Here is a 27,339-nt window from a genome sequence, read left to right as displayed (position 1 = left end):
CCATAGTTGATACCAGTTTATTGCTCCAAGTAATACATTAGTTACATTTGTTATAGTTCTATTGCAAGTCATTACAACATTTCAGCATCAGTTTAATCAATTGATTCCATACAAAAGTGTACAATTACGACTTCTATCGTAATTATTTGGAATAACACAATGACAAGTTTATGGTTCTATTAAAAACATACTAAATTGATGCCTTAAATTCCGTTAATTATTTACATTTTCAAACTGGTTTAATCTATTGCTATCACGATCGATACTCAAAGTATCGCTGTATTGGATTGTTTACCTCAATATACAATGTAATCTGCGAGTTATTCTTCTCCGAGAAATAAAATACATTGATTACTGAATTTGTTTATTTCCATATTAAACAGCTGATGTGGATTCTTGATACACGGTCCTGTATTTCCCAATGGATGGTATTGATGGTATCGATCTGTGATATACAAACTAGCTTAATTTATGATTCCTTATTCAATTAGAGACGTCAACATTTTAACAGTGTATGCAATACGATATGTACTTAGAGTTCATAGGAGATAGGTCAGTGTGGACTGTTGCATAATGATGGAATGCTTCATAGTGTAATGTATTGTTGTAACAACGAACTGGACAGTGCATTGGGAATATACTATACAGATTAACAACGAACTGGACAGTGCATTGGAAGTATACTATACAGATTAATCCATATCTTTTACTTTTATCGGTAAGTAAATCATAGTTGGTACATATCTTACTTTTCTCGTACACTTTCCTTGTAATGCATGATATATTTAGTTTATTCAGTATTTGTTCCAGATCTATATTTATATATAGTTTGAAGTAGAGAAAAAGGAACGCTGTAACCTTCTATTTTTATCCCTTCACGTGACAACAACATTGTATTTGTAAAACGTGTTATATATTTACTAACATTAAAAGTTAACTGTATGTATATTTGGCAGCCGTTTCGTGTACGTATAAACTAATTGATTAACAGCATCAATTCGCAGTTCAGTTCTTATTGCATTGGCTATATAGAAATATGATGATTGAATTCTTTACAAGTAATAGCTTTTCTAAAAAACTTGCCGTATTTTAGCTGATTATATTGAGATCAGTGGTTTGTGAGTAGTTTATTTTTATTGGAATATTGCACTTCAAGCAATATGAAAACATAGCGCTTTTTTCTACTAATTTGTCAATTTTGTTGTATTATTGGTGGACCCGTGTTATAATGGAAGGAGACTTAATAAAATTGAGAATGGAAATGGGGAATGATATTATAATAAAATGTATTCTGTGTCTATAATCAACTTGATAAAAATAGCATATAACCTACACATACTTTTGAGGATTACTACTTGAAAAAATGGACAACAACAGAAGGCAGTGGCGGATCCAGAGGGGGACGTAAAGTGTGTACGCCCCATTCCCCCCCCCCCCCCCCCCTTTTGCTCGTTTTTTTTTAAATGATTAATCATACGAGACTATGTGAACTTTGCCATTTCCTGTGTACTCTATTATTTAATTTTTATCCGACAATTCTTTACTTATATACTTATTTTTCGCTGGAATTTACTGATTGTCAAAGTCATGTGATTCGCTACATGGTGGAGTTGACCAGTGCTTCGAAAAACGTCGCTCATTCATTTTGAAATTCAAATTACAGTAACACATTGCTTAAGCTGAGGATTACAATCATGACACCTTCAAAGCGACACAGGATTGAGCAAGAACGTATTGACTTCTATTTCACTATTCCACCAAACAGGAAGTAATACTCTATAGACTATAACACTCTCATGAAAAAAGTTCCATGGCAATATTATTTACATGTACCTACGAAAACATGTTTAACCCCAAACGCCATTGTCATGATTAATATGGACTATATAAAATTGCTGTTTGGTGTGAACCAAGCTTTGCGTTGAAGACCAAACTACAACATTTAATAGTTTACTTTTATAAATTGTGACTTGGATAGACAGTTGTCTTTGGTACTTACATGTATATATGAGATCCAGTAATATCTATCTACTAGATTGAGAACACATTTTTTTGTAATAAATTTAATACATAGAATGAAATTCAAAACAGTGTGGCTGTGGCCATTGATTGACACATTAAATTCATCCATTGACTGGGATAATTTACGTGAACGTGTGTCTGTAACAACCACTGTTCACGACGTACCTACGATAGACATTTAAACTGTGGGGTCACCAAAGGTTTCTTAACGCCTTTAATTATAAAATAATTCGAAATATTAATCAGGAATAACCTTTATGTTTTGATTTATACAATTGATATAAATCAAAACATCGTGTTATTCTTGATTAATTTTTCGAAATACTTTATTAAGGTGTTGAGGACCTTTGGTGACCCCATAGTTTAAGTGTCTTTAAAACGTACACAGTGAGCAATGGTCGTTACATACAAAAGTTCACCTAAATTGTCCCAGTCAATGGATGAATTTAATGTGTCAATCAATGGCCACAGCCACACTGTTTTGAATTTCATTCTATTTAATTCTGTAATATCTGATAATATGTATCAATTATTTGTGATTTTTCATTTGGTGTGTACTCTCTGGTAATGTCAGTATCAGCATGATCAGTTGATTGGTTGTGATAAGAAAAATGGGGCAGTTTGCAATTGTCATGTGCAGGTACACCACATGTGGATCTTCTTTCCCCTCTCGTTTATAAAATTGTGCATGATATTTATCACAGAAACGCACCAGTATTTTGGTGAATGAAACACTTGTCATATTAAATTAAAGTCAGAGGTGGAGTTAGAGGGTTTTTCGGGGGGCCTGGGCCACCCCTTTTTTAGGAAAAATTTTGTTGTTTTTATAGGGAATCACTGAAGCATGAGTGGAGTTGGCCCCTTTTAGGCAGTCAGTGGGCTCCCGCTTATGAAAATTTCTGGATCCACCACTGAAAGTTTGGTTAAAGTTAGATTAGGATTAATGACAAATTATGTTGAAATTTGCACAGATAATGAATGAAAAATCTAGTAAATTAAAAAATAGGCACTATTATTAAAAGCTTTCCTTGCTTATTCACAAGGACATATCATATCCTCCATGCTATTCCGATCTGAGTTTTTATTCATACATGTACATACATTTAGTCTGGTGCTGTTCCAAGTAGTCCTTTTTTCTGTTTCTTGAGTGCGATCTGAGTTTTTATTCATACATGTACATACATGTAGTCTGGTGCTGTTCCAAGTAGTCCTTTTTTCTGTTTCTTGAGAAGTATTTGTTTTACCTGTTCAGTCACTGTAAAGTGTTACAATTCATATTTAAACGCAACACATAAATAGTGACCAAAAAGGTATGGCTATCACATGAGAGAAGCTAGAAAAAAGTCAAATGTATACATTTTAAGCATTTTTGTGGGACCATGAAAATGTGGTATATAGATAGATATGCATAGATAGACCATAGAACAAATAAGCAAACAAATTCAAAGGAGATGTACATGTAAGATGAATTATGAAAAAAAAGAGCCATGGCCAGGGGCCCCAAACTTGACAGCATTTGGTGTTGAACAGGTAAAATGTTTGCAGTGACAATAAATATAGCCTTTGTTAGAGGTGACCCAGGTCGCCTTTCTCTAAATCAGCTATATTAAACATATTTCTGGGACGGGTTGAAAAATAAATGAAAATGACTTTAAAAAAAGCTAATAGAAATACACCAAATTTGGGAGACATCTATTTAAATGTTTGAAATAATAAGAAAGTTGACAAGAACTAAGCTTTTTCAGATAATATACATGTACAGACTATTGCAGTCAGCCTATAATAGACTATTTGCCTCCTGAAATGTTTGCTTATACACTGTGCTTTCCTATAATGATTAAAAATCAGTGTGATAGTTTTCATGAAGAACACTGAGCGTACAGGTATTATGACAAGATAAATGTTGTGTTACATGTACATGTATCTACCCAAATAAGTAAAATATAAAAATTCTTGACTTCTAAAACCAGTGATTGATCTCCTGATTTATATCTCATCACTCTATGCAGATGCTGTGTGAAAAAAAAAATTGACTCACCAGTATGCTTCTATCCATTGAGTTGATTTATTATTAATTATTTTGCTTTGGATACACCTTATTGCTACAATATGTATATGTCTGCCATTACAAACTGTACATGCATGTACATCACATATATTCCATGTAAAATTTTGATATTTTAATACAAAATATATGATGCCACAATGGAAAAGTAATTGTTGTATGACGTTAATGGTTAAAATGGGACAGATTCTCAGTTCAGCTGGGACAATAAAAGGGGGGGGGGGCTGGGGGAGGGGGCGACTTCTCCAGTCATGCTTCAGTGATTTCCTACATGATCAACCAAATAGTAATGTTCATCACGAAAAAATATTCTAAGTGTAAGACCTGATGATGTGCATAAATTGAAATCAGACATATCAAATAAAGTTTTCATTGCTTTTGATATATCAATGTGCAATCTGATGAGTTAAGCCTTTTCTGACTGATTTTTATAGTTTGTTCTTATGTTGTACTAGCTGTTATACATGTACATGTACCACTGCCCAAGGTTAGGGGGAGGATCGGAATACGGCTAACATGTTTTACCCCACCACATTATTTATGTATGTTTCTGTCCCAAGTCAGGAGCCTGTAATTCAGTGGTTGTCGTTTGTTTATGTGTTACATATTTGTTTTTCCTTCATTTTTGTTTATAAATAAGGCCTTGGTTTTCTGGTTTGAATTGTTATACATGTCATATCAGGGCCTTTTATAGCTGTCTGTGTTGTATAGGCTTTGATCATTGTTGAAGGCTGTACGGTGACCTATAGTTGTTAATGTCTGTGTCATTTTGGTCTCTTGTAGACAGTTGTCTCATTGGCAATTATACCACATCTTCTTTTTTTATAATGACTGCTGATCACCACTGTGTCCATACTGGGACTATTATGGTCCAACAACCAGTGGCGGATCCAGAAATTTTCATAAGTGCAGGCCCACAAAATTTCACAGAAAAGGATGGCAAGCCCCATGGCCCCCTTCTAAATCAGCCTCCTGACAACTCCAAAGAATAAATCATCATGTACGAGTACATCAAAGATCAGCAAACTGTCTACCCCACATGCAAACATCTTTTTGGGAGTTCACTGTGTTGCAAGTTTTTTGGGTTCGAAGGATCGTATAAAATGATTGCCTTTGGGGTCATTGTCAAATATAGAGCTGTGCATTGTAAAAAGCTAAATTATATAATTTGCAACAGCTGACACTATCCTACAGTGCACTGAAACCCTTGCCAATAACAATACCGTGATGCTTGGTGTAGGCTTCTTTGCACATAAGAAACCATATTGCTCACCTTGTAATTTTTGTATTCTTCTAATCAGTATATACGTATCGTCGGGTTTGTTTATTTACACCAGAAATCAATGAAGCGATGAAAGTGCTGGAAACGAAATTACATCTTCGGTAAATTCCGTGATTTTAATATTTTCTAATCAATATGTCCAAGCAATGAAAAATGAATGGTTATTATTTTTATAAATAGAGCATACGTTTTGTGTATTAACTATTTAAAATCTAAGCTTTATACGAAGAAATCTAACACAAAAGTATCTCAATCATTTAACCGTTTTAAAATGCAGTTTAAAGTGTAAATTATACACATTACTGTTCTATTTTTAGAGAATAGCAATAATACATAAATGTACAGTTTCTTACCAAAATAGCAACATAATTTCAAGATTAAATCATCACATTGTCACATGATTATATAATCTGTACCAAATTGACAGTTTGTGGTGAGTTATCATCATAACTAATCACTATAGCAAATGAACACTTTATCATAATATGTACCTATAACCTAGTATCATGATTTCAATCCGACCCCACTTACGGACGCGTTGAACATATAATGCATGCCACTCATTAATAGCCAATCAGACGTTAAAATGACCTTCATTTCCCCCATAATCATTCCGGAAACAGCCACGAAGCAGCCATTAGATAGTATTTATAACCAATGAAATAACAGAAATACCGTTAACAGATTTACCCGAACCTGACGTTTAGCCTCTGACTAATCAGACCGTATCACCATGGTGATACGGTAATAACTACATAGAAATCAAATAGGAAGATGTAATTTATTCTTAAGTAGCTTCCTACTTTTTACATCCCAAGTGATACATTGAAATCAAATAGGAAGGTTGTAATATATTCATAAGCAGCTTCCGTCCCTTTACATTCAAGTTATGTGGACCGGATATCAATTAGTGAATATCAAAGAAAATCAATTGAGTCCACGATGGCTATTATAAAACTAGGTTTTGCAACAATAAGACAGCAACCATCCAACAATACAAATAAACAGAAGACACGTGAAACCTACATGACCTAGATATTGCTGCGATAGAGCTGCTTTAAAGTGTAATTCTGTTTCCCATTACCATGGTGTGAGTTTTTCAGCCATTCCTCATGGAAACATAGAGAGCATTGCTTTTCATCTTGATGTGTAAAGGGACGATTTCTTAAATCTATTATTAAAGATATGAAACTGGGGAATGACAAGAGAAGGATTGTTTCTAGGATACGTCTCTTTCTGTGGGTTGCTGTTTCGTGTATATTAATAACGGTAAAATCAAGGAACGATGATTTTGAGAGGAATTAGTGTCCGATATATTTTAAACATGTACGGTTTTGTTTAAACAAATCGAGACGGCATCACTGTTTCGTCTCAGTTCATATTTTTAGATAGTTATCTGTATCAATCTGATGAGTTAATCCTTTTTTAAACAGATCTTTTTATAGTTTGCTATAATTATGTTGTACTATTACACCACTGTTCCCGGTTATGGGAAGGTTGTACGATCACAAACACGTTTAGCCCCGCCAAATTCTTTATGTGCCTGTCCTTAGTCAGAAGCTTCTTGTTGAGTGGTTGTCCTTGGTTCATGTTTGTCAAATATGTTTTTCGTAAATTGTCTTGTCTTGTCATGAATTAGTCCACTAGTTTTCTCAATTGACACGAATCGTTTTTCATGTTGAGGGTATTTTTAGCTGACCATACCGTATGGATGTTTCTCATTGTTAAAGGCCGTATGGTTGCATATAATAATTGATTACATCCACTGGATCACATGGATAGATGTTTCATAGGCAATCATACCACATCTCCTTATTTTTATATTTGTGAATGGTAAATACAGTACGCGCATTGTTTACTAGTACCGTACAATCTAAGCATCAATTTTTCCTTTTCCTTTAAATCATAAATGATAGTAAACATACCATAATTGGGGCTGTTGACAAATGACCGATGCTGCTACTTATCTTTACCATTGTGCATTGTTACAGTACAATTATCTTTTGACACACAGGTTACCATCGACAACTCTCATATATATTGTAAATGACTTGATCTATCATTTGTTATTGTAAAGCTGTCTTATTCTGGCGTCTCTACGATTTACACTGAGGATATTTCTACTCATTAAATGAAATTATCGTCATTGTTTATGGTAAAAAAATATCAAATCTATATATCGGATCTATTACATTGAATATAAATTGTATATTATTTATATTCGAAACAAAGGAACATTGACCGTTTGTTGATCTATAAAAAAATTCAGGTAATTGTCTGTGTTGTTGGGTTGTTGTCTTCACATCTTTCTTAAATTCACACAAGATGGAAATCCTTTACTAAATTAGATACATTACTAAGAACTAGTCACAAATGCTTCATTGGATTACACTAAAATAGACGACACCCCAGCCAAGTGACAGGTCGTAGCTAATGTTTCATAGGAATTATCTCAATTCCTCGATTTCGATTTACACTTTAAGAACAGAAATAAATGATGGAGAATAAAAAAGGGTGAAGAAAATATAGATCGCGTTGTAAATACCCTTTTGTCTTCGGTAGCTACTAATAGCATTGCCATTGTCATTAAAGTTTTGTAAACAGTTAATTTATAACTAATATGACCATACCAATGAAAGCACGACAAAAAAGCAACCATGCTGTTCAATCAAGTACAACAAGTAATATGAATGTTCAGAGATTTTATATAATAGTGTATAAATCTGCTCAGAGCATCTCTCTGTTTAGTACTCTGGGGTTTAGTATACACATAAGGTTTTCACTCTTGTTTAAACTTAGTTTTATTGGTACTCTGCTAGGTAAACTGGTGCATTAGATATTGTATTGACAGGTGTCTGACATTAATGAACAGTTAGAAACACATGCATTCAATATAAATTTGGATAAGGGTTATTCGTCAGATTATTCAGATGTGTTTTTCTATGTAATAATATGCGGACTGCTTTTGTTTATTTGTCTTGTTGTTACGATGATCAAGGAGGTTATCTCAAATATTCTTTCTTTCTTAGACTTGTGATTCCGATTGTTCCATTATAATGTACTTTATACAGTTTGTACAGAGAAGTATAAACACTAAAGTTACATACAGTGTGGATATTTACACATTAGGATGAGATTACGCAGTAATCAATTAATTTCTCCATAGATTTTGAATATCTGCTATGACATAATATAGACATTGCACACTGTGATTCGATAATTACATTTTGATGTTTTAAGCGTTATATGATAATGATGTCATACACTGAATGAATACTTAAAATGTTAACAGTTATTGAATATATAGTAGTTTGTTTTACTCAGAAGTCATTTTAGTATAACTGTAGAGTCATCCTCATACGGGTAACGCTATCTTTAAGATCAAAGGTTGTTAGTGGTACGTGGTTTTCAAACTAAAACATATCATACATTTTGCTGTAATTGCAATTAGATTTTTTTTTGAAAAATCAATTGCGAGCTCATTCATTAATTTTCCCCAATGAATTATACAATCAGCAATAAATCTCCGTAAATAAGAATTTTTATTTTTTATTATTAGAAAACCAGCATCACTCTAAAATCTATATCGTGATTGAAATTAATATATAAATTGCAAATGAGTTACTACTGGTATGACATTTATTACAGGATAAACCCACACAATCAGTTTTCCCATTACAAGACTCAACTCTGTTTTCAGACACAGATATTGTCATGGACGAAAGCAACAACACAGATTCCTCAGTCAAGGACACTGACAATTCAGGAGATAAAGCAGCTATAAACGATAGAGAAGAAGAAAACAAACACCTCAAGAATGGCTTTTCTAAAATCGATGAAGCAGAATTAGTTGATGTTGTTATAAACGATGGAAAGGATATTGAAGACGAAAGCGAACAAATGTTTCAGGATGTTATTATAGACGATGAATTCCATGGGAAAGAAAAACAACCTGAATCAAGACTTGGGTAGGAACTATGTTTCATCTGAATTCTATTGTGTGCATTGAGATTTAAGATGACCATTGTAAGACGTTTGTATGTTGCCTAGTACTGTGAAAAAGATACCTAGAGGGTGTTTTTCAAAGAAGCATTATTTAAACGTCCATCATGTTTATGTCCATCCAGCTACCCATTACCCACATGTGTTCTCTTTGATACATATAATAAAGGTACACACAGAATAAGCTTTATGTGAGCTCAATCAGATCGAATAAAAGCTATACGAGTTGAAACCAGTCCCCCTGCTATACATGAACTCCCAGTCATTTGAATTTAAAGAAAGTTTGTTAGTAAAGATGAGTAAATCAGACTCGGACTTCTCTTGAACTGACCTTTAATGTGCGTATTGTTATGCGTTTACTTTTCTACATTGGCTAGAGGTATAGGGGGAGGGTTGAGATCTCACAAATATGTGTAACTCCGCCGCATTTTTGCGCCTGTCCTAAGTCAGGAGCCTCCTGCCTTTGTTAGTCTTGTATTATTTTAACTTTTAGTTTCTTATGCAGAATTTTGAGTTTAGTAATGCGTTCATTATCACTGAACTAGTATATATATTTGTTTAGGGGGCAGCTGAAGGACGCCTCCGGGTGCGGGAATTTCCCGCTGCATTGAAGACCTGTTGGTAACATCCTGCTGTTGTCTGTTCTATGCTCGGGTTATTGTCTCTTTGAAACATTCCCCATTTCCATTCTCAATTTTATACTATGTAAACTATTCGTTTAAAGGGGAAAAAGAATGACATTTTGTGTATTTTACACTTAAATTAAATGTTCCGTATATATATTCTACTTTTCAGGATTTTAAGACAGTCTGCGAAAGGTGTAATTGAACATATTGCGTTCCGGATATTTACAGTTGTCCTGATTCTAACCGATATTACTTTAGTTATCGTTGAAGTGACTGTCTTCAGTGAAGATGATGAAACATCTTACAGAATAGAATTAGTTTCGAGGGCAATCATTGCTTACTTCGTACTGGAAATATTCGTTCGAATATTTGTCAAGGGGTAAGTTGAATAAATTGCTCGTTTCAGCTGATCTTTTGTCATTTAACTGAAGTTCCCTTATTATGTTAGTTCCAAATGTTGGTAATATATTCTAGACTGTATTTGTTCATCGCGGAATAAAGGGTAACACATATTGGTTTCAATAGGATCATACATTAAAGCATTGTTGATATAACCGTTTCCAAAAGAACTTATGTTAGAAGGTACACATACATGTACATATTAACGTTGATACCACGATTGTAAGTTGACCGCATAATAGATATTATTCGATAAAAATACACTAATCTCTTTAAGCAACCGTAAAATATTGTTGGAAATGTTGGTAAAATGTCATGGTTTGAACACATTGATTTTCGTAGATTCTGCTCAGAACACTAAACTAATACATTATGTTGATAATAAGAGCAGTATTTAATAACCATTCATAATTTAAGATAATGAAATATTCATGACCAATTAGCAACAAACTACAGATACTAAAATGAGGGAAATGAAGAAATGAAACGTATATACATCTGTAGATAGAAAAGTACAAAAGTCAATTTTACAAAATTACCTTATTATAGACTTTGTAGTAATTAGGGTGAATTGAAGGTGTAATACAATTAATGACAATCGTGCCTTATCATACATCCATGATGATATCAATATCAGTCACGGTTGCTTAGCTTTTATCAATCCCCTAATATTTACTAAGTTATGTGTCGTAAAAAATTCAGAGTCCTTGGTGTTTCGGGTTGATACAGTTGTGGCATTGAAAAGTCATATGATATTCTCTATTTAGTGATAATATATATGTCCAGATTAGCCATTAAATGTAATGCCGATTCACTCATTAATTATTCACTGATGAGAACTATTTCTTCCGTATTCTCCAGTTGATAAAAAATAAAGATGGTGTAGCAGAAAAGTTCAATATTTGTCTTGTTTACCCATGTTATGTTGGATCTAAGTAAATAAGGCAAGCAGTGGTTCATAGCATATTGGTTCGATTGTTTACTTTGTTTCATTTTGATATCTTTCGGTATTTAGATTGATCCAATATGTGACAATTTTGAATCTGTTTGTAATCTGTGTTATTTGAATTCACTTACGTGTAGTTACGCTTTGGAAAAAAAACCCAGACATATTTTAATTTAGTGCAGTTGATATGTCAATAGATATAAGATGATGTGGTATGATCATGAGTACCAATAAGACAAATCTCCATCCAAGTCACAGTTTGTGAAAAGTAAACCTTTATAGGTGAAAGTACGGTCTTCAACGCGGAGCCTGGTCTGTGTGTATTGGTGTACACTTCTCCGTCAATTTGGGGTCGTTACTCTAACATACTCAACGTATTTGTATAGGTCACATTGTTGCTATTGTCTCCAAGCAAAAGTTTTATGTTCATAAGAATATAAACGTGTTTCGTCCTTGAAAAATATGAACGGCATTTTCTTTAAATTTTAGTATGGTGCGATAGTAAAAATTCAATTAAAAAGTTCTCCTCTGACAATTTCTTAAGTTCTTTTAGACGATCGAAACAATTATATACATGTAAGATAAATTGGTAGGAAACATTGGTACCTACATTTTGTACTCGCATTAATTTTAAGCTTTCTCAATTTTTGTTACACTCATTTTTAATGAAGACAGATAGTAATTTAGGATAATTTCCTTGTAGAAAACGATTTTTTAAGAGTGTGATGGACGTCCTTGATATGATTATAGTGTTTGCTACATTTATCTTTGATGTAGCTACTTTTGCTGTTGATGTGTCTACGAACGACTACTCCAGGTAATTATAGTAACTGTTATACATAGTGGTCACATGTACATTGTATCTTTAAAAAATAAATCAGACATATTAGTTCGACTTTAAGTCCTCTTTCAGTTCCCTGGTGAAGCAAAGAAAAACAATTGCTTTTATTATGAAAAAAAACCCATTCAAGTACAATTCGAATAAGTTGATTATGCTATTTTGACAATATATATTTTGTAAACTATCAAAATGTTCGACACCATGTGATGATTCTTTAATTCTTTTTAGAACTAAGTCGCTTCTCTTCTTGATCAAATGCTCAATAAAGTGGATATAACAGTTGATATTACACAATTAATGTATTCATATTCAGATTACTTGATTAGCGGTATATTAGGAAACGTCTTCTTTAACGGCATTCTAGTAAATGTATCATAAATTTCATTTTGTCGCCAGGTTGCTGAAAAGAAGTTGATGAACATGCATGCTTTAATATAGTAAACCAACTAATTTTCCTGTTGAAATTTTCTTTATGACTTCAAGGCGATATATTTCGTGTTATTTTGCCACTAGCAAAGTCTTATAATAAATATATTGATTCAAAGTAGCAAAGTATTTAGTCCCATCAGCCTTTGAACTTAAATTCTTTAAATGTCTTTGAACACGATAATGCTGATCGATAATAAAATACATCAATTGCTTAATTTGTAAAAACGTACGGGTACATTTAAGAATTGAATGCTTCTTTTTGTAACTTTATTGGGGTGTAAAAGCGCTTCATTCCAAAAATGTACGCACGGTCAACGCTTTTACAACCCTATGAAGTGACAAAAAGAAGCATTAAATACTTATAATTACATTTTTTAGCTATGATCATGAAAACACGAATTTTATATTTGTTTTTATTTAATTCACCTGTGCACTTTTTTGTGGAACCACGTGTTATCATGAATGATAAGTTTTATTGAGTGATGCAATTGCTTAAGGAATAACAATTGATGTGCAGTTAACCAATCAGAATAAAGTATTATAATGAACCATACATATAATGCAATTATAAGAAAATGTAAAAAAAAAATATTTACATTTGACACCGGACTCAAATTTAATTGTATTAGACATTGGCATAAATGTTAAATGAAAATTACAACATGCAATTGTTCATGAAAATAGAATGTGATGTTACATAAAAATCTGATCGATTATCCTGCTTCCATTATTTCTATCAAACCTTAAACTAAATAGAATACATAAACTAAACATACACTGACATTTAGACGTGTTTATTGGTTAATTCAGTTGTCTTTTGGTAAACACAAACCATACTTCCTCTTTTATTTATATAACACTTTGCTCTTAGTAAGATTGAAAACAAAGTAAGATATTGTTTACACTAGTATAATTACGCCATTGATCATCCTTCCTTTCTAGACTTCCAGTAATTGGACGAGGGTTAAGAATTGTTAGAATATTCCGGTCTATATACATCATGGTCCAACAATATCGTCACTTTACGAAAGCTGCTAGACAAACTGTATCCCAAAATAAAAGGAGGTACCAGAAAGATGGATTCGATCTGGATCTCTGTTACGTTACAGGTACGGGATATTAATGAGAAAAACAGAAAAATCAAATTACTAGTAATTTGTAGATTTAACCTTCATGAACGTTTTTCAAAGACATGTAGCTTTGCTTTATCGTGTTTGAAAAAGAATGCGACACATCAAATGGACCAGTAAATGAAAAGAAAATAAATACTCTTATTTATGTAATTCATGTACATGTCGAAATACTGAAACAAACATGGAACATATTTCAATGCATGTATTACACTTGTTTGTGGAACAACCTTCATCATGCACGCTAGAGAACAAATAGAGAGACTCAGAGATACATCCGGTTACTGGTAAACATGTACATGTACCATCGGGAAATGAACGTCCATTATAAGAAGTATCGACGCAATTGTAGAAAAATAGTAAAAGCTTTTCAAAATACCACTTCATAGTAAAAAATGTAAAGAAGTTGTATATATAATAATTCAAAAATATCTCCTTATCTTATAGAAAGAGTAATAGCTATGTCATATCCGTCATCTGGTGTGAGGAAACTATACAGAAATCCTATTGAGGTTGGTATATCTAATGGAGGTAGTGCGTTATTTACCTTCTCTAATATTTTTTAGAGAAAAACACACAAGTGTTTCGACTGCATTTAATATTATTGGAGTGTAATTTGCTAAAATGGCCGCATTAATAAATATTTCATGCAAGTGTCACGTTGGGGTTTGCTAATGGACTGATGCTACTCTTAATATGTTTATACTAACTGTTGTATCAACTAAGTGTTTGTTAAAATGATACCGGAGTTATAATTTAGTACGCCAGTCTTATATTTCACGAAAGACTCATCAGTGTCGCTCGAATTAAAATAGTTGGTAAGGCCAACTAAACTTGGCAATTTCAAAGCATTACACGCTAACAGTCCATGAATAATAAATGTAAAAATGACCATTCATATCAGCACAGGAATTGAATGTGTGAAAACTTCGGAGATAATACGTCAGTCGGTAGTTTTATCGACCAAGAGTTTGTAAATAGCTATCATAAACACCGGGCTTATAATGGAGTACGCTATACGCCGTTTCGTCTACATAAGACTCATCAGTGATGCTCCAATTCAATATGCAATGAAACTGTAAAAGCCAGTAACCTTTAAGTTTCATGATTACGTTAGTTTAATGTTTGTGATAATGTTTAAGTTCAGATTTAAAAAAAAATATGATACACAATATTCATTCAATAATTGCTTTAAAGGAGAACAAACTAATAGAAATAAAGATTTATTGTAGTAATATATATTTTTTAATTATAGGATGTAGCCCGATTTTTAGATACAAAACATAAAGATCACTACAGAGTTTATGATTTATGCAGTAAGTATGTACTACAATAGACAGATGTTGTACCATTACTAATTGAAAAGCAAACACACGAACAGATTACGAACTTCTGTGCTGAAATCAACAAGTCCCAACTTTTCAGCTTTTTGTAATCTTAAAAAAGGATAAAGATGGCAAAGAAGAGGACAAGCTGTTATGATTTTTAGATTAGAAATGTAGCTGTCGTTTCTCTGGTATGCTTATTAATGTCAAAATGACTTGACACTTATGCATAGTGTTCGTTCTAGCTAGAATATTGTTGACGTTACGCAAATACCAAACAGCATGTTTGTTGACGTTTTGCAAATGCCTTACCGCATGTTTGCCCTGTCCCAAGTCAGGTTACTCGGGTCTTTTTAGTCTTTTGTGATTTTTAATTTTTGTTTCTTGTGTATAATTTGGAGTTTAGTATGACGTTCATTACTGAACTTGTATAGATATTTGTTAAAGGGACAGCTGAAGGACGCCTCCGGGTGCGAGAATTGCTCGCTGCATGAATACCTATTGGTGACATTCGGCTGTTGTCTGTTCAATTGTCGGGTTGTTGTCTCTTTGACACAATTCCCCATTTCCATTCTCAATTTTAGTATCATCTATTTTTCAGGTGAACGTAATTACGACCCTAGTAAATTCCATGGACGAGTAGAACGTTTGTTTATAGATGATCATAACGTTCCAATCCTTGAGTAAGTAAACTTTATCACATACATAATACTATTTTGTAAAGTAATACCAGCGTTTACATTAGTCTACATAATTTTATACTGTAACTAGTTGTGTTTATTTCCTAAATATAGTAACACAGCTATATTTTGTGCAATGCTAATTTCGTCATTGAACACTTTCTCCACACCCAGGGGTTCATTAAGGGATGAAACTAAGTTTGACATTTATGTTACCTTTAAACAAGAGTGTACACTCTGAAATGTCTCATCTTCTTTATCTATCATTGATATTATGTTGATAGTCCTAAATATAAAGCTTAACTACAACTGTCACATAAACGTTACATGATCCACGGAAATGAGGTTAAAGTCATATAATTAAAACCAAAGACGAAATACATGTACACCTTACAATCATTCACAATACTACCTATGGCTTAGACTTTATCAAGAAAACTAACCATTGACCCCTGTGCCATGAAAATGAGGTCAAGGTCAGATGGCACCTGCCACTTGGACATGTACACCTTACAATAATTCCATACACCACATATAGTAGACCTATTGCATGCAGTATAAGAAAAACAGACAAAAAACACAAACACTTAACTATAACCACTGAACCATTACAATGAAGTCAAGGTCAAATGACACCTGCCACTTGGACATGTACACCTTACAGTCCTTCCATACACCGAATATACTAGACCTATTCTTATAGTATCTGAGATTTATTGACTTATTAACCTTGTCCACTGATCCACGAAATGAGGTAGAGGTCAACTTTAAACTGTTTGACGGGCATGAGAACCTTGCAAGGTACGCATATTACAAATAAAGTTATCCTATTACTTATAATAAGGCAATTAACATTACTAAAAATCTTAACTTTTTTTTCAAGTAGTCACTGAACCTTGAACATGAGGTCAGGGACAATGGACATGTGACTGACGGAAACTTCGTAACATGTGAGCTACTGCCGCTGCCGCCACCGAATCACTATCCCTATGCCTATAGCTTTCTGCGACAAAAGTCGCAGGCTCGACAAAAACTATCAGTACTGTATATTAAGTTAAGTTGCAGTATAAAGACAATATTAGGTCAGTCATAAAAAAAATTTGTATAAATGGGCCTAAACGCAATGTTCCTTTAAGTATACATCATAAGGTCAATGTAAGAAACATATTAACTTTTTCATAAGGCTGAGAAACTGGGGAAGGGCGAGGTTTTGGTTTGGGCCCGGCCATTAATACAATGGCATTCAAGGTTCTTCTCGTTAACAGCACCTGAGCTCATCCATTATGTTTTTTTATTTTCTGTGAAGTGCCTCGTGCACTTTTGTTTGTCTTTTTGTCCCTTTTTATGCCCCACAATAAGTCGAAAGGTGGTTTTACGTGTTACCTTTAACCTGGCATCTGTCCTTCCATCTTTCCGTCCATCCGTCCATCTGTCCAAACCCTTTTCGTTTGAAAAAACAAGCTTGAGAGGGGCAATTCGTGTCCCCAGTCATATTCTTTTGGCATGTAATGACGGTTCATCTACGACGTACACTCTTTTCTTTTAATTTTCCTTTTGGTATTTTTATGCCCCACCTACGATAGTAGAGGGGCATTATGTTTTCTGGTCTGTGCCTCCGTTCGTCCGTCCGTTCGTTCGTTCGTTCGTTCGTTCGTTCGTTCGTTCGTTCGTTCGTTCGTTCGTCCCGCTTCAGGTTAAAGTTTTTGGTCGAGGTAGTTTTTGATGAAGTTGAAGTCCAATCCATTTGAAACTTAGTACACATGTTCCCTATGATATGATCTTTCTAATTTTAATGTCAAATTAAAGTATTGACCCCAATTTCATGGTCCACTGAACAAAGAAGAAGATAGTGTGAAGCTCAGGTTAAAGTTTTTGGTCAAGGTAGTTTTTGATGAAGTTGAAGTCCAATCAACTTGAAACTTAGTACACATGTTAACTATGATATGATCTTTCTAATTTTAATGCCAAATTAAAGTATTGACCCCAATTTCACGGTCCAGTGAATATGTAAAATGATAGTGCGAGTTGGGCATCCGTATACTATGGACACATTCTTGTTTTTTATACTTTTTCTCGTACCTCAAATCAAACAATAAAACCCCTGCTACTGCATCCCGCCTTTCTATATTTTCTTTAAGTACCTAAGTAACGCTTCAATTTGCATTTTTGTTTTTTCAATTTTACCATTGCCTAAATATCTACTGAATAGTTTCGTTGGTCAATATACAATATGTGTCATACATATTTTAATTAGTCTAACGCGCACACTAATGGAACTTACAAGAAAATGTTACGTCAAATTGAAAATATTAACCCAAAAATACAGTTTCAATCACTAAGGATTTGTTCAATTATTTAACTCAATATTAATGCTTATCTTGATAATTATTTTCAGAGATTTGATAAAGTTTTGTAAGAATGTACGTGAGTGGCTATCTAAGGATGACAGAAATGTTATAGCTGTCCATTGTAAAGGAGGGAAAGGTAGAACGGGGACCATGATATGTACTTGGTTGGTGGACTGTGATATGTTTAAAGAGGCAGAGGTTAGTATTGATGTTATAGCTGCCCATTGTAAAGGAGGGAAAGGTAGAACGGGGACCATGATATGTACTTGGAGGACATTCTCCGTGCAGTTAGCTTAATATGGATTGACTGGGGCTATGGACCGCTACTTGTTATCCTGTAAAGGTGGGGTTTGTTGTAATGTAAGGCCCGTACTGCAGGGAGACGGGGTCTTTTAGTAATTTGCATACTAACAGTAAACTTATTTGTTAGTTTGTTCTTTTCATATGTCATTTTAAACTGATAATAGTAAAATATAAAAAAAGAAGATGTGGTATGATTGCCAAAGAGACAAATATCCAGCAGAAACCAATTGGCATAGAAGTTAGCAACTATAATAGTTCACTGGTGTGGCCTTCAAAATGTGCAAAACTCATACCGTATTGTACAGATATTGGCCTCAAGATGCCTGTAAAGGCAACGACAAAACGGGACAACTTTCGTTTAAACAAACAAATTTTATTATATACAATAAGCAATAGTCAATAATAATAAAATTACAGAAATGTTTACTGACCGAGAAACGGTCTCATTAAACATTCAATATCAGTCTGCTTCTACGTATCCGCATTTTCATCGTCCATAACTCAATATGTTATCAGAGAAATATTCCATGGCGTCGAATTAAATATGTATTTAATACATTGATATGCACTTTTTATGCAGTTATAAAACCGATAAACAGCAATTATAGGTTTATGAATAATGTTTCATGCTGGCACTTAATGGATGTTTTACTTCGATTGATTTGATTGCTATTAACTTGAATGAAGTAATGAATAATGCATATACATTGTCCATGTATCAGTGAAACATATAGAATACTGAACTTGGTGTGCATCATCCCATGATAAGAGCAAATTATATTTCAGTTCCTCAAGCATCTGTGATCACATTCCATCTAATAACACTTTATTTATATTGTTGTTTGAATCATTGTGTTAGATAGGGTTTCTGTTTGTGTTATAATAAATGCTTTGTAAATCTTGATGTTACAATTTGGACGTATTCGATAATTTAAAAAGTACAATGGTAACGGAAACTAACATTAAGAATGCATGTCATTAAGCTAATTCAATTGATATTTTATAGTGTGTCTTTCTATGTTGTGATTTAACACTATTGTTTCAGATAAGGTTGGTATCGAATAAAACGTTTAAACCTGCTGCATTTGTTTGCACCTGTCCCAAGTCAGGTATCTGATGTTCAGTAGTTGTCATTTGTTTAAGGGCCCTTTATAGCTTGCTGTTCGGTGTGATCCAATTGCAAGGCTCCGTGTTGAAAACCGTACTTTGACCTATAATCATGGTTTGCCATTACAAATTGTTACTTGGATGAAGAGTTGTTATTGGCACTCATACCACATCTTCTTATATCTGTGTACATTGAATGTTACGCTTGATAAACTGTAAATGTTTTGGTTGCTTGTTCGAATACTAATCGCTAACATCCTTTCTACTCATTTAAATTATGAATTAAACTATTTTTGTTCGCCTACCGTCTATTGTCAAATATTTAATGCATATTATAAAAGATCTGAATGATATAGTATAAATGTTTAGAATTCAGGCGGGAGCGTGGCAGGCGTGCGCCCCCTTAAAATTTGTCAACATGGGTTTGCTTGGCAAGATATCTACATTGCACCACTCTAGAAAGATAGTTCGATAATTTTACTGCAACCCCCCCCCCCCCCCCACCCCCAACCCCTACCCCAACCCTACAACCCCCCTCGGCGAAGATTTAAGTTTGCTCGCTTAAACATAGAATCCTTGATCCGGCCCTGATATCTGATATTTAAGTCTAATCACATGATGATATTCTGATTAATGATTTCAGAGTAGTCTGGATTATTTTGGAGGAAGAAGAACGGACCTAAGTGTTGGTACAACATTCCAAGGCGTGGAAACGCCAAGTCAGGTAAATTTAACTTTTCATAACTGTTTATAAAGACAAATGATTGCCTTTGAGTATGTTCTGCATTGTATGTGTGTAATTTGAACAATTGTCGTATTGTTTTTTGTGCTTGAATCAATCGTTTGTCAAGTGGAGACTGAGTGTAATTTAATTTATTGTTTCCTTGTACTAGATACACATTAATGAGGGCATACGTATGATTGAGAGTGTACGTCTTCCTCACGCCAAAATATTTTGTTTCGTGTAAAGGATAGATATATTTCATTATTTTGGGGATTCGGTGTGGAGGCACATTCAACAATGTATTTTATTGTATGATCAAGCATAGTACATGCGAGATATCCAATTAGTAAAACCTTTTAGGACAATTTGTGTAAAACATTAAATTTAACAGAAAATATGTTTTCCTTTTATTTAGAGTAGATATGTTGGTTATTATGAGAATGTAAAGAAAGACTACGATGGAGAAAGTCCGCCAGTTATTAACCTGAAAATCACAAGTATCAAAATAACCGGCATTAATGGTAGGTATTCTGTCTGGGACGAACTAACCACATGCAGAAAGTCTGCCAGTTATTAACCTAAAAATCACAAGTATAAAAATAACAGGCATAAATGGGAGGTATTCTGTCGGGGACGAACTAATCACATGGAGAAAGTCCGCCAGTTATTAACCTAAAACTACAAGTATAAAAATAACAGGCAAAATGGGAGGTTATCTGTCGGGGACGAACTAACCGCTTTGGGCATGCTCGCCAGTTATTAACCTGAAAAGCACAAGTATCAAAATAACCGGCATAAATGGTAGGTAGATATTTTGTCGTGGTAAAACTTACGCGTTGTGTTTTTACATACATCTACAGTTTGTTACAGAGGTGAATAACCTTACACATGATACAGTGTATATGAGTATTAAAAAAAGGTCACATATTTTGTTTCTTAATTACCTTGAATGCAAAAGCTATTTGGGTACGTAATTATCTTCATATTTTATATATTTGTACTAATTAACTTTTTAGTTTTGGGTGAATGTTTGAATGGTAAATAATAATGATGTGTTTAACAATTATATTTAGCGACGCATGAAGTTTATCACATGTATTGTGAGTACTGATTATTGAACCCGTTGAACGTTTGAACGTTGGCGCTATCTGAATTTTATCATAGACTTGCACTGACTTGCTTGTATTGATACCTTAACTTTATCATGAAAAACCAGGGAATTCAACATCAAACTGCAATAAATCTGTCATGCAAGAGAGAGGTTTTCTACATTTGAAAATGCTTGAACCAAGTCAGGAATATGACAGTTGTCCATTCGTTTGATGTGTTTTATCCGTTTTGAGTTTTCCTCGGAGTTAAGTATTTTTATGATTTAATTTTTTCTGTACATGCTTCATGTATGTGACTGTCCCATGTAGAGCATGTAAGACTTCGGTTTTCGTTGGTTTCTATCTTGCAATAATACTTTATAATACACTATGTCGTTGGTTGTTTCACATTTTGTCCGTGCCTATTAAAGCTTTCTATGGTATAGATATAAAAAGGATACGTGGTATGTTCAACCCTCGTTGTGTTGTAAATTGTTGTCTCTTTAGTATTTATCTTTCCTTATATTCATTACTGTAAACCAACTTATTTTCGCGGATACTTTATTTCGCGGTTTTACCCTTAGTAGTCAACTTCGCGGCTGTTTAATTTCGCGATTTTATCATTTAAATGCCGTAGTTTAATATTGAAAGATCCAAGTTTTACATATTCGCGACGATTTATATTCGTGTTATTTTTCTACTCGCGAAAGCCGCGAAAATAAGTTGTTTTACAGTATGTAAATCATGATGCTATAATCTACCTACGAAAATTCGGTATTTTTTCCTAGATATTGGTAAAGGAGACGGATCAGATTTATCGATGGAAATTTACAAGAACAAAGAAAAGGTCCATACGGTACAATTTGGAAAACAGCTAAACTGTCAGGTAATCTTCGAAAATGTAGGCAACCTTTTATGTTTTCTTTTGACGAGTATCATTTTATTTGGTACTTCATTTTGAAGTTATGTTTTTGTTTTTGTTTTGTAGCAATGGGAAAGAAGTAGGAAATAAAACAATACTCGTCAAAAGAAAACATACAAGGTTGCCTACATTTTCGAAGTGTCATGTCCAAAAATTAAAAAGACGAAGAGAAAAACAATAGTCAAAAAAATACTACTCAGAAAAAAATCAATAACACAGTTTAAACCGAAGCTCAATCTCGGTACTCCGGAAGTGGAATATTGTTTTTACTCCACTTAAGACATTAGTCGTGTTGCTCATGACAGTAAAAACAATCGATGATACAATTGCTCGTGAAGTCAAGAGACGTATCCAGTGTACTGTCTTCAATGCCGAAGGTATGCACCTGAAGTCTGTTAAACTTGATTTGCTTGTTTTTATTTATATTCAATATGTAGATTTACCGTTGAAATAGTGTATATCGTAGTAATAAATGCATGTGGTATGCATATCATTAATTTTGCAAATAGTAGCTACCTTTTTTTCTTTTGTTAGATTCGACATAATAATTTGAAGAACCAGATAGACGTTCAGATATTGAATTGCCCAGACCTTTACAACGACATCAAAGTTCGATTCACATCAAAATCTGTAAGTATTCACACATTGTTTACTCGAACTATAAGCTTAAACTAATTATAAACTTGCAACTTATATAAGTTGTGTATTAATTTTCATATTGTGGAAAAGATTTTCAAAGAAACATTCAAGGAATGAGTTTGATTTTTGCTTTTCTTCCTCGTCATTTAAATATTCGCTGCGTAATTGTATGGGATGTAGCTTCCACGCTTCAGGAAAAACTTGCTCCCGTCAACGCTTTGACCCCCCAACTAATAAAGGAGTATTAAATTTTTCAATAAATCTGAAATGTTTTATGTAGACGAAACGCGCGTCTGGCGTATAAAATTATAATCCTGGTACCTGTGATAACTATTTTGCCTTATTGTCATTAAAAGGTTTAACGTAATGCTTGGTGGAGTCACACTTTTACCTTTTTCTAAAAGAGGGGCGAAAAACCCAGAGGGGCAGCCAAAGTCATAGATTGAAAATAAACTGACAACGATATGGCTACAAAAAAATAAAAGACAAGCAGATAAATAATAGTACACACGACAAAACATAGAAAACTAAAGATGCTGCTGTATCATTCTCAAAACTAAATATAAACCATATATTTATGTTTGCTTACCGTTCCAATTACAGCTGGGTTGATGTTGCCTTTACTTAAGACGCAGAAATGACTTACAATACTTCTGTAAGAGTTGTTTCCCTTACCCGATGTCAACAAAGCCTCGTTAACAGTTTAAAAATTGGTTAAGATAACACTTGCCGCGGGAAGTTGAACACATAACAATGAATTAATCATGCAGAAATATTAGACAGAAATGGAAAAAAAAATCAAACCTAAAGAATTAAAACTCAAATATATTCGAGACATGATTAATAAGAATATATATCCAAAATGTCAACTTAAATAGTAGCCAGTACTTCGGTACTGGCATGAAAATACGGATCTTTTGTGTTATTCAAATTTGCTGTTACAAAATATTAGAAATTATTATAAATTAAGAAATGTATCTATCTCCCTCATGCAAATCTCTGATTCCTTTCACGAATTTGGCTATTCTTTTTGGACCTTTTGGATTATAGCTCTTCATCTTTTATATAAGCTTTGGATTTCAAATATTTTGGCCACGAGCATCACTGAAGAGACATGTATTGTCGAAATGCGCATCTGGTGCAACAAACTTGGTACCGTTGATTTTATTAAATGGCAAGAATTTTATGTGCACAAACTTAATTGGAAAATAGTATGGGTTAATCTGAAAAAAGTTAATATCACCAATCAAATTAAAGAATGTCAATGGAAATGCATTCACAATATCATTTATACGGAAAGTAGACTTAAAAAATGCTATTGTCAAACGGAAAATGTCATATTTGCCAAACTGCTAATAATACTGAAAATTTGCAACATTTTTTTTTCGATTTTAAATTAATCATTGGTAAAATCAAAGATATTTTCACATTTAGGAATGTTCAATTAAATAATGAAAATTTAAAACATTTTATGCTTATGGGAGATAGCAGTGGCCAATCGAACCAAACTTTATTTGTACATTTATTTTTTATTTTGACAAAATGGTCCTTGTGGAAAATAAGAAACAAAATCAAATATGGTGGGATAAAAATGTCTTCTACATATATTTTGAATCTTTGGAAATCATACATGATAACACATCTGAAATCTGTACCCGGTTATTTATCGAATAATACATTAGACAAATACAAAATAAACACATTAATTAATTTAATACTATAAGTACAAGCCTTGCAGGAGATAACAGTGACGATGTTATGTGGTCTGCCTTTTATATCTCTTTAATATATATTGATTACAGTAATCCATGGTTTAGAGACGCACTCGATTATGTTATAATGTTATGTGAATCTGGTTTATAGGTGCACTCGATTATGTTATAATGTTATGTGAATCTGGTTTATAGGTGCACTCGATTATGTTATAATATTCATTACTAGTATTACATTCTAGAAAGATGTTCCTTTTTTCATTCATTGTCATATAAAAGAATATAAGTATTATTACACGTGTACTATTTTTTTCTGGTAATACAATGCACTTGTTCAGCCTCCTGCTTCCCGGACAGTTGATTGAAATGTAAACGGGAATCCACAGTTTGCATCCTGGGCAACTGAGGAAATTGAAAACAGGAAATATTTGGAATAAACAAGTATCAATTTAAAAAAAATAAATTTAAAAAAATGCTACATTGAAAGTAGTCTCGGAAAATCTAATATTTTGAATTGGCCTGTTTCTAATAGGAAGTAATGAAAAAATATACTTTCTTTTATGTTCTAACATGTTTAAGCTACAGTTTTTCAACATGCATGTTTAGCTAATCCTGAATATCTTATTTTGTTTCAGTCGAAAGTACCAAAGGTGTATGATAATTGTGCATTTTTCTTCTGGTTCCATACCTCATTCATCGAAAATAACAGGTACGTTATTTAGGAATTGATGCATTATTTACATTTTGTATACCTTGTTCACGGAATGACGATTAATCGTTTGTTTTTCTGTCATATATTTTCTCCCATTTATTTGTATTGTAGTTCTGTCATGTAGTGTTGTTATTTTAATGTTATAACTAACATTGCCATTAATGCGGGAGGTTTTGCGTGCCACAAACCAGGTTCAATCCATCATTTTTATCTTAAAATGCCCTGTACCAAGTCAGGGAAATGGTCATTGTTATATTATAGTTCGTTTCTGTGTGTGTTACATTTTAATGTCGTGTTTCTGTTGTGTCATAGTTCTCCTCTTATATTTTTTGCGTTTTCCTCAGGTTTAGTTTGTAAATTTTTGTTTTTTCTCTATCGATTTATGAATTTCGAATCGCGGTATACTACTGCTGCCTTTATTTAACTATATTTCTGTGTCGGTCATTTGGTCCATAAGTTTCATTACATACATACATGTACAGTGTTGTCCATTATGATGGCAAATTGTAAATTGTATACGATATTCAAATTTGCATGGCATTTCTATCTCAGTGTATAGTATTTGTTTTTATTTGAGTACTTTATAAAGTACTAAACGTGCGTTTTTTATTCAGACAATCGTTGTATTGGAAACTTACAATAAATATTTATTTTTATTATATGTTTGGGTTAAGTACCTCTAAAGCAATTCAAGCTGGAAGCTTAAATCTATATCAATAATAATCCAAACTTGAAGCTAAATCTACTAATTTACTTTTGAAGTTTCAAGGGCAAGTAAACAAATGTGTTACGTAAGTTTTGCATGTACGTAAATTGTATATACTCTGGTTAATCAATGTCATGACTTGTTGTATGACTGTATATTTAACTGTGAGGATCAATAGTTTTGTACAAAAAATTAGTGGACAGGACACTGTCATCATTATTTCTATGCAAAAAAAAGAGATGTTAAAGAAAGATAGACATACTAAACACTAATATATGTTTTGTTCATCTAATGAGTGGTCATCTTTCTTCCTCAATACCAGATATATCCCTGTCTTTGATGTTATATTAAAGAACTACACACACGTTTTAAAAAAAATATTCCTCTATTATTGCTTTGAACGTAATTTATGTATAATAAATACATCATAGGATCAGATGTTTTTAACAAAATATTTCCTTAAACTTGTAAATAAATATTTCCTAGATACAAAAAATATTTGAAAGTTTAACTGTACTTGAACATGTTGAAGAAATCGTCTTTCTTAGGAAATATCATTTCCTAATAAGATGGAGGTGTTGTTTATAGATTTCGTCTATATATAATAAGATTGATATTATTTAATGTAACTCTTATCCATTCCTCTGGTAGATTAGTGAAATCAGGTTAAGGAATAACACCTTTTATTTTTCAATAAGTTGACCACATCTTCAGACTCTGCTTAATTTTTTTTCTCGTATTACAGATTATTATTACCGAGGGATGAACTCGATAATCCACACAAAAAGAAGGTTCACAAGATATACAAAGATGACTTCTCTGTCGAAGTGGGATTTGAAAAGATAAGTTGAAGTAAAAGTTCTGATCAGTTATAAAGATAATAACGTGTTAATTATGGTATCGTCAACATTTATTGGAAAGAAAGACGATATTTTGATTGAGAGAACAGAATGGGAGAAGATATAATATTTTCTATCAAGAAAACTACAGACAAAGAGATACAATTTGTTTAGAATCTCATTATATCGATCTTGTAGAGACAACGAGAAAGAACAGACTTCCCCAGAAGAACGAAAAACAAGTTTATCTGATTGCATTGTAAATACTTTCCACGTTTGACCTAATATGGTCAAAACTGGTTGCTCAGAATTGTGTTATTTGTGCCCTATGACGTTTGCATATTGTTTTTTTTAAAACTAATTATAGTTGTTTTTATATTGAAATTGAAACTTATTTTGGAGACAGTACAGAAGTATTTAACATATTTTGCATTTATTTATTTTCAAATGTTATCGTTGATGTTGTGAAATAAAACCTGATATTTTAAAATG

General features: G+C 33.1%; 1 protein-coding gene across 2 annotated transcripts; it reads left to right on the top strand.

Annotated features, from left to right (window-relative positions):
• The first annotated feature begins 281 nt into the window (after positions 1–281).
• LOC139484709 (phosphatidylinositol 3,4,5-trisphosphate 3-phosphatase TPTE2-like) lies at positions 282–27,339 on the top strand. 2 transcript variants are annotated; one of them, XM_071268582.1, is made up of 15 exons: positions 282–718; positions 9,070–9,337; positions 10,167–10,376; positions 12,046–12,159; positions 13,555–13,721; positions 14,190–14,254; positions 14,998–15,058; positions 15,669–15,750; positions 18,143–18,293; positions 20,149–20,229; positions 20,645–20,750; positions 22,106–22,203; positions 22,774–22,869; positions 25,226–25,299; positions 26,754–27,339. In XM_071268582.1, exons 2-15 carry the CDS (start codon positions 9,084–9,086, stop codon positions 26,857–26,859), a joined length of 1,665 nt encoding a protein of 554 aa, XP_071124683.1. In that variant the 5' UTR covers positions 282–718; positions 9,070–9,083; the 3' UTR covers positions 26,860–27,339. The 2 variants fall into 2 exon arrangements, with proteins under 2 accessions (XP_071124683.1, XP_071124684.1); XM_071268583.1 differs by having other exon boundaries at positions 595–718; positions 9,018–9,337.

This window comes from Mytilus edulis, chromosome 8 (genome assembly GCF_963676685.1).
Source record: "Mytilus edulis chromosome 8, xbMytEdul2.2, whole genome shotgun sequence".
NCBI lineage: Eukaryota > Metazoa > Mollusca > Bivalvia > Mytilida > Mytilidae > Mytilus > Mytilus edulis.
Note: the sequence above shows the minus strand (reverse complement) of the source record. Positions and strands in the feature narration are given on the sequence as shown.

What these genes read in the sequence shown, in the direction of transcription:
- LOC139484709 (XM_071268582.1), top strand. Translation starts at nt 9,084, where the DNA reads ATGGACGAAAGCAACAACACAGATTCCTCAGTCAAGGACACTGACAAT. An exon ending in ATATGTTTAAAGAGGCAGAG is followed by an intron (nt 18,294 to 20,148) that starts GTTAGTATTGAT and finishes TAATGATTTCAG; the next exon opens with AGTAGTCTGGATTATTTTGG. An exon ending in TCATTCATCGAAAATAACAG is followed by an intron (nt 25,300 to 26,753) that starts GTACGTTATTTA and finishes CTCGTATTACAG; the next exon opens with ATTATTATTACCGAGGGATG.